Source organism: Lepeophtheirus salmonis, chromosome 11 (genome assembly GCF_016086655.4).
Source record: "Lepeophtheirus salmonis chromosome 11, UVic_Lsal_1.4, whole genome shotgun sequence".
Lineage (NCBI taxonomy): Eukaryota > Metazoa > Arthropoda > Copepoda > Siphonostomatoida > Caligidae > Lepeophtheirus > Lepeophtheirus salmonis.
Window position 1 is genome coordinate 20,472,381 of NC_052141.2, and position 9,649 is coordinate 20,482,029.

Below are 9,649 nucleotides of genomic sequence, written 5' to 3' on the forward strand. Positions count from 1 at the left end.
CGTCTTTTTAAATATATAACCCATTCGTTTACCAATTTTGATGAATATTTAATATTTTGAAAATAATGTTTGTATAAAAAAATCTCGACCTATTTTAATACCAAAAATAGCTTGTGTACGAAATGACCCCACTACTTTACCTTACAAAAGGATTTTAAATTTGAAAAAAGTTTAGACTTCAACATCTTGGCAACCCTGAAGGCTATGTTCATGAAAGTATGCTCCTCAGATTTAGTATTTTTGGTTAAAATTACTGTTTCCTTTCAATTTTTAAATCAAAATATCTAATGTTTATTACTATAAAAATAATTTAATGCTTGTATTCTCTAGAAATAATGATGGAATTATGCTCTTGTCTCAAATTATGTTTGTTTGTCAATCCATGAGTATTTTTAATTAACTACCTCCACAAACGATTTGTTTACAAAATGTCCTCTTATCTCTTACGTTGTAGGTCTCAAAATTAAGTATATAAGAATTTATAATATAAATAAATGCTTTAGTGTAGCTTTTAATGTACAAAAAAAACACACATGATAAACAGAACTTGAAAGTATAAACAATACACGTTACAGTATAGACTCAAAGATCAATGAGCTCTGATTAATGATATGATATAGGAAATGGTGATGGTGTTTAAAAATATTGAAAGACCTTATTTTAAAGAACGGGATAGATAGAAATGTGAATTATGATATCTCCTTCTAATAATCTACGGGATGGGAAACTTACACTCTTGGAAAGAAAAGAAAAATCTTTAATTATACATTTAACAAAAATCTTTAACAATCTAAAGTTTCCCATTGGGCTCACAAATTGCAACAAGCCTCTTGCAAAAAAAACTCGGTTTCATGAATACCCACTCCCTATTGGCATAGGCCTTCATGGCTTCAACGTTCGGATGACCGATGCTACAGGCCCTACACTCGATGAGCACCCACAAAGAAAAGTCGAAGAGATTGGCATCTGGGTGTATGGTGACCACATTTTCTTCTCCCCGAAAGCGATATTGCTGGCTTATAAGGTCTGAGTAATTTTCACAGTGTTTCTTCATGCAGAAAAAAACCCGCTCCCATCTGGGAAATTTGCCCGCACCCAGAGTAGTAGTTTGACCTCAAAAACGTCGTTGTAAATGTACAGTTGGAGGCAACAATGCCTCGTGCCATGGCACTAGGCTTCTTGTCTATGATCTTGTTATGGTCTAGCTTCTACTTAGCATAGCAGATTGTCTTACGAGCCATTCCCGTCAGCTTAAATACTTCTGTTGGAGTGTGACCCACACGAAGAGTAGTTGATGCCCTAAGCCTTGAATCTCACTGCGATGACATTTTTCTTCCGATTTAAAATATTCAAATATGTTTCAAGTTTCCACCCGGTATGGCAACGAAGATTTTGCACCTGTTGTTTGTTTGTTAGTTTGTTTTGTATTTTGTTACTCTCCAGGATTATGGCCAAAGTTACGATCGATTTTGATAAAACTTGGTACAAAGATTATATACTTTCAGAGTAAGAAGACATTAAATTTTGAGATCTCAAGATCAGAGTAACACAACACGTAAAAAAAGCCTTCATCTATCAGAACTATTGAACAAATTGCGATACATTAATCAATTAGATTTTAGGTGGAGATTTTGCGCTCTAACAGATTTCTATTCTAGTTTCTGTATAGATGTCCTCTTGAAATGTTAAGGCGGGTCCCCATAACCCTGGAATTCAGCATTGAGACTTTAGTTACTCTTACTTTTCTTCTCGTGCTTCTGTTTTGAATATCAAAGTTTCAAATACATCCCTCCCTCCAGATCGCTCATTTTTAAACAACAACCTTTCTTTCATGACATCACTCCCACCCTCGTGCTTAGAACTAGCCCCTATTCTTCTGAAGAACGAGTGAAGGGTGGAATAGAACGTGAGCGTTGATTTTGCCAACATTTTTCCTCCAGCGATTTTGGCTAGAGGAGATTTTACCGCATGACATGTTAACTACCATTTTATATTATGGATGCGAGTTTTACTATTGTATATCAATCAGATTTTTTATATAGAATAAGAAATAAGGAAAATTATGATGAAATAATTAATAAATTATATAATGAAGAAGGAATAGTCAATGAGTTGTAATACTATTTGGACGATCAGAGGCTCCAATCCAGCAGCTTCCTTTAGTGAAAAGCATCATTTCTGATGAGAAATTCTACTTGGTCAACTCATATGAACTTTGTACAGTTATAAACCTATAATATTTTTTCGTAGTTGGAATTTTATATCACTATCACGTGGTATTTAAAAAAGCTCTTCCATTTTTTGGATAATATTTGAAGTCCCAAAAATGATGGATCCACTGAAGGTATATAATTCAAAATACAAGAAGAACAAGGCTTACAATAAAACTCATTAATCAATGGTTGATCAATGAAAAGTCAATCATATTAATATAATTTACTTTTTTTCCTAGCTATGAAATTAATCTGATCGAGATACAAAATCCCTTCGAGAAAAAATAACCAGCGGCTAAATTAACTAGAACAGAATAGAAGGAGAGACATAACTAATTGACTTCGAAGTGATTGATTTGTTCGGTAGGGTGCGTAATGAAAAGTTACTTTCACTATTTATCTTAAAGGAGTTCAGTTCGGATCCATTCATTCATTTGGTACCAAAGATGATGACATTATTGAGATTCGAAATATAATTAAGTAGTGAATATTAATTACTAATTATTACATTAATCTTCGGAATATTCCATGGGAGTGAATACTGACATTATTCCGCACATAACTATTTTTTTTTTCATGGATCTGAAGCATGAGGATTTGGACATGGCGCAAGAAATATACAGAGCATGAACACTCGGACTTGACCTGTATTCAGAAAAGGTGGTCTCATATACAAATAAGACCCGTCCGAAGTTTGGACAGGACAACATGAAAAGGACCAATACAATTCTAGTCAGAACCATACAGAAACACGACTAGTTTTTTGTATCCACTCTCAACCTAAACTGTCGAAAGGAAAAAGAAAATTAAAAAACAAAACATTTATGTTTTCTTGTTATTTTTTCTTTATTTTCCTTGGTACAAACTACCGAGGTTCTGTTCTTCAAAAGATTCCAAAAAATGTACCAAATGATAGACAAAACTAATTAAGAGCCTGGAACTGGAGGGTGATTCAAAACGAGCGGTTTTTGGATTGTAGAAATAAAACACATAAAACATTATATTATGGTCAAAACATTATTATGAACCGAAAAAACAATCCTTCACAATTATTTCTAGAGAATAATCCCCTTCATATATTGGCCGCAACTGGCCTTTAAATGGTCCATTCTTTCGTGCCAATTTTCGATGACGCGTTCGAGCATTGTGACCGATATCTTACGAATAACTCACTCAATATTTGCTTCCAATGCTTCAATCGTCGCTGGTTTATTCACATAGACTTTTGCTTTTACGTAGCCCCAAAGAAAAAAGTACAAAGGTGTGATATCACACGATCTTGGTGGCCAATTCACCGGGCCAAAACGTGAAATTAATTGCTCACCAAAAGGATGTCCCAATTAGTCCATTGTTTTGCGCGCTGTCTGGTAAGTGGCACCGTCTTGTTGGAACCAAATATCGTGGAGACCATGTGCTTCAATTTGAGGTACCAAAAAGTATGTTACCATGGCGCGATAACGTTCGCCGTTGACGGTAACGTGTTGGCCGGCAGCGTTTTTGAAAAAAATATGGACCGATGATTCCCCCAGCCCACTGTTGCCCCAGTTGCTGCCCCTTCAAATTTTTCGATTATTCTGCGAATTGTGGATTCTGAAGGTCGATTATGTGGACCATAAGTTGGACGTAATTTGCGAAAAAATTCTTTCACAGAACGCTGATTTTCATAGTACAATTGAACACTTGGTACACGTTGTTGTGACGTATATCTTTCCATGAAGAATTGTAAAACAATACTAAGTAAAAATGACGTATGAATTTGACCCTACTGCAAAAAACCGCTCGTTTTGAATCACCCTTTATTATTGATCATTTTATTAAAATACGTATCAATGACAGAATATAAAAAGACCCAAATTTTAAACAAAGGCCCTTAATTGATATACCTTAATATAAAAATCAAAATCCTATGTAATACCTTTTTTGAGATCATAATACGCAGAATTAGCTCCTTTAAATCATGCAATAATCTATTTATGAGAATTAATTAAAACTGATGAAAGGAAAATTCACTACATCTTTGTTTATTTCAAACAGCGAGCCATGAATGTTTACCTAAAGTGAATAAGTATTTCTTGAGGACCCTGTTGAAGCTTAAGTTCACGTCAACTGTTGTTTGGGAGAATTGTGCTATGTATGTATTTATGTATCATAACAGTTGACGTGAACTCATGCGATATCAGTATCCCCAAAAAATGTATACCTATCTATAGTCAGAATTAAAATGGTTTCCATCCATTAATTAATTATCAATTAGTGGAGGGATAATGTTGTAATTATACTTAAATCTATATATAGTTTTTATGATGCATTTCTAAAACAATTTACAGAAAGGATAGATGAAAATGCTGAGTTCAGAGGGAAAAGTTGTCAACAAGACGGTCTATTGAATAAGGAGCACAAAAGGATTAAGAGCACACGCTAAAACAGTTTTTTCTTTTCTAATTTTTGAAGGTAGGGTTATCTTTACAAATATATCAACTACAGTAGTATTCTTTTATCAATGGAACACCTTTTTAGAACAATAGATTTACGAGGGGATCTGAAAAGATTCTGACTTAAATTTTTTCTGAAGTTATATTTTTAAACATAGTCTCCTTGCAACTCTACACATCTCTATCAGCAATGCTCCCATCTCTGTAATCCGTCGAAATATTACTTGGCATTTTTCTCAGCAAAAATAATTGTTCACAAGACACTTTTCTTTTAGCTCAATTACTCAAAGTTGAATTGACTGAGAAGTGTCAAATTTTAATACAACAAGCCTTTATATGTCTGCTTTAGTTTGAATCTATCTAAAGAATGCACTTTCAAAAAAAAAAATGACAGCTCAATCCCCTATTTTGTACATCTTCACAAGACAGTGACATCAACTCACTCATACAACTGTTACATAACAAATGCTAGATAGATGTGACAAGCTTTTATTTACAAGTGCTGCAACCTTTACGTTGAGGTCAGAAACTTTTCAGAACATCTTTGTATTTTTTAACTAGAAGGTTGCGTTATTAATAATTTTTTCCTCGAAAAAGTTCCGTTTAAAAAAAAAAGATAATATAATTATTGTATTAAACTATTTATTAATACCTTTTTAAAGTTATTATTTACCCAAACAAAGCTAATTCTTTTTTGCTGAAGACAAACATACTTTTTTTTTAAATAAACTTTATTATAAAATGAAATTATGTATTTAAGGGATTTACTACTCTTCCAGAGAATAATACTAACCCCGAAGCTTTGTCTTTGATCATAAAAATGAAAGGATGATTAATAACGAGAGGTTGAGGCATTGAACTTCCAAACCCAACCATCCCTGTAGCCCCTGCAGCCTCACATCCCTCTTCATTAACTTCAATGACAGCCATTTGCACAATCTTAGAAACATAGAGATCTCCAGGTTCTCCAACCATACCTGAAAAGTCAGAGTTTTTATTAAACATATCCGTCAATCCAAGAGACTTGCAAGCTCCTTCTAGATCATAATAGGACTCCAATTTAAATTTTGGTAAATAAATTGGGTTTTTCATTCGATGAGTTAATGTCTCAAGGATGGAGGGATTGAAAGTAGACGTCGATAACTTTTGTTCCAACTCTCGTAGCCCAAATTTTTCATCCGGAATGAAAAAATACATTGTGATCCGTTCTCCTTTATATGGTAATGCAACAATCTTACATTTAAGATCATCATTATGTGTTACAGCATATTTGATATCGGACGCAAACATGGTAGGGACTTTGACAGTCTTTTCTGGAGAAACATAAAAGTTTCTTACCGTCGTATCTCCAGGATTAAACTTAACCAACCAATCTCCCTTGAAATAAATAGCATTTACAAGAACGTTCAACGTATCTGCTCTAATAGAACCAAGCTTAAATAATTCATTGACTTTTCCATTTGTTTCTTTCAAAACCCAATCATTTAGGATCCGCCTTGCCTCTTCAGTTTGTCTAAAGTTCAAGACTTGAATGTCTGATTGAAAGTGTTTCTTAACATCCCTCAAATACTCTTTCCGTAATTCCAAATTACTTGATGGAAAAACAGAATTAGCAATCTCTAGAGTAATGTTGTCATCTGACTTTGTTAAAGATGTGATGTGAGAGTAAGCAGACTTTAGAGACTCCATATCCTCAGGAAGACGAAGAGCATCCTTGATTTGTTGAAATGTATTTCCTTTAGCTCCAAGTGCAGCCATGGAAATAACACTTGAGACACTGTAGCTTGAAAATACGGCATTTTGTTCGGGCTTGTTGATTTGAAAAAGTAGTTGACTCCCAAATGTGTGAGATCCTTGAGCAATAGAGATTAAGTGGGGATTTTCTGCAATGTGTTCACTCATTTTTATTTGCTTTTCAAGCAAAATCAAAAAGATTTACAGACAAGTGTAACTAGTAGACAGAGACTACTAGTAATGTTAAACTGAGATAAAATACAAAGGGCTTATCACAAAAAGAGTGCGATGTTTGCTGACAAGAAATAAATATTTGAAAAATGTAAATAAATCCCATGTTATATGTAGTAATATTGTATTTATTTGCAGAAAAGGCCCAAAAAATCATCAAAAATTGTTTTTTGTCTATGGGTTTTGATTATAAACTACAGAAAAAATATTTTTGAACCATCAAATGAAACTAAAAAGTCCATTTGAATCAAAAATGAATGAAAAAATACAGCAAGACATTAAGGATTTTCTCAAACAAAAATATGATAAGGAGCAACTTTTTTTTTTGAATGACTCTGAATTTGTAATTGCATTATACATGTTTTCTTTATCCCATCTCTTTGAGTAAATAACTTGGCTTAACATATATTATTGCAGCGTTAATTTTCATTATATTTTTCTCCCAGAGAAGATGCGAAAACATCTTCTTTTCAAGGATCACAATTAAGTGTCTTTAAGACTCAATAGTTACTTTTATTTTGTAAATTCCCACAAAAGATGAAAAATCATCTCAGAAGAAGCCTTACAGAAACTGTAAATTGTTTTGAAAAATACACTGAACACTTCTAAATGGACACTATATCTAAACCACATTTCGGCAGAGTTTATATGTGGTTTTTATCATTATTCAACGATCCCTCTCTACATTATTGCATCTTCCATTTGCAAACCTCTTAAAAAACCACACATTTGTATGCCAAACAATTACTCTTAATCTCTCTGAAAGTCAGTGATGCAAAATGTATAAGGCCACTGTATCTGAATATTTAATTAACATTTAATTATCGAATGCAAAAACACAATGGCATTTAATTGGAAATTCCTGGATTGATTTGCATTAACCTATATTACAAACTGTCAATACATCACGAAATTAAGGATTTTCTAAAACAAGAATGTCATAAAGGGTATTTATTATCATATATGATTTGCTATGTATCATTCCAAAAGTTTAATCTTTATATCAAAAATGTAAATCTCATATTACAAGGCATAAAATCCTTATTCACATAATGTTTTGTCAATCAACTAAGGAAATGAAATTATAGTGTGAGATTGTATTTCAAATAAGTGATAAATAAAATGGGTATCCTCATATTTTGATAGTTTCCTGTCAGGTTATGTCATGTCTATTACTTAATTATCATATATTATTGTTCAACATACTGTTTAATTAGTGTATGATTTGTGGAACAGAATACTTTTTTTTTATAGATAAAAGTACATAATAATACTAAGAGAGGATTTTGATACCTATATATTAAAAATGTTAATTAATTACCAGGGTTTTAAAGCTACAATTTACTACATACAGAGTAGTAATAATGTAGAATTATTCTATCCGGTGGCAAAAAAAAACTTCCGCGCACCTTTTTTGTCTTTCATCCTGGGCCGGAAGAATACTCCTTCATTTTTAATTTTTATGTGATGTCATTATAACAATCACATTACGTATTATATTTAACTCGTATGTTGTTGAGAAATTATACACCTAACTCAAATCGAACTTGATTATATTTGCAAGGACTCATCATCAAATGAATAATAAATAGTAGTGTTGGATCGGTCCTTATTTATTGATTGTAGTCCAGTCCAGTCTAAGGATCGGTCTTTAGGACTGTCGGTAGTAGAACTGAATAAAAAAAGAAAATATAAAGTTAAGTGACGAAATCAAGGGCTGAACTTTATAAGTTTTCAGGACTTATATGTAGGACTGAACTAAATGTAAACGAGACTGTACTTTTCAGTATTAAATAAGGACCGGCACAACACTAATTAATGGATATTTTTGTAATTACTAAAGGAGTCAAAATTCCCAAGGTATGATATTTCCAGGTATAAATATGTAAAATATGGAGTATGTTTATTTTTTTTTTTTTTTTATACATATGAATTTTCTCTTATACAATATTAATGAGGAATCATCAAGGGACTCAATTAATGCTTCCATTTTATTTAAAAATTAATAATACCAAGGGATAAAGTCTTGATAAATACCTTTAAACAAATAAATAATAGTAATATTTATGAACAATATTTTAGTAAATATGAAGAATAATAAAAAGTAAGGTTTAGTAAATAATTGATTCTAAGATGTATTAGTATTTATGGGCATAGGTATAAAAAACGATGGTAAATTAACTCAATGAAGATTCCATAATGATTTTAGGAAAAAATAGCAAGGAAAAAATGTCAAGGAAAAAAATGGTAGGAGAAAAAAAATGAAAAGTGTCTAAATGGAAAAAATGGCAAGATTATTTTAAACTGATTTAATAACTACCACTAATATACTAAATATTACGATATAAGAAAAATAAATAAACACGACAGCGGTTCCAATGGAAAAAGTGCTAATCACTTAATTATCCGTTATCAATTATAATACCATTAGACATTATGGATTATTCATATTCGACAAGACTCTAAGATTGACAGATAATCATTTGCATAATACCAGGCAAGAACAGCAACTTCCACTTGACAATTAATGACATAAACAATTTTCTAGAAAAGCTATCTCCAAGGAGAAACTTCAGAGAAGTAGCAAAGCTGTGCCTGATGATTCTTGGTAAAAAATCTAGTCGATATATTCCTTGGACCAATCCCGGTGTAATTCATCAACCCTCTTGGATGGCCAAGAATATATATGCTAAGAAAATACTAATGTTTTCAAATGGACTAAAATACGAAAAGGACACCATCACTAAACTAGAAAGAATAAATCAATTCCTGGCTTTATTTTATGGAAAACACTGGATAACAGTCAAATCTGCCACCGACGTACATATGAATGATTTGTAATTGATTAAGAACATGCTCCACTATCATCATATTGATAATGAACTCGCCACCTTTGTTCTGACGATAATAAGAAATCACGATTGGTATCTGACAAAGGAATTAGTACCATTTACATTATTCATTTTACATGAGAGCATGGCAGTGCCTATAAAACAACAGCTGGAAATCAAACTATCAAAAACGGAAAAGCTGGAGTGT

At 32.3% G+C, this 9,649-nt stretch overlaps 1 protein-coding gene across 1 annotated transcript; it reads right to left on the reverse strand.

The window, feature by feature from the left end:
• Positions 1-5,329: 5,329 nt before the first annotated feature.
• LOC121126292 (serpin B3) lies at positions 5,330-6,664 on the reverse strand. The gene has a single exon (XM_040721631.2). The coding sequence runs from the start codon at positions 6,545-6,547 to the stop codon at positions 5,393-5,395; it is 1,155 nt and encodes a 384-aa protein (XP_040577565.1). The 5' UTR covers positions 6,548-6,664; the 3' UTR covers positions 5,330-5,392.
• Positions 6,665-9,649: the final 2,985 nt, after the last annotated feature.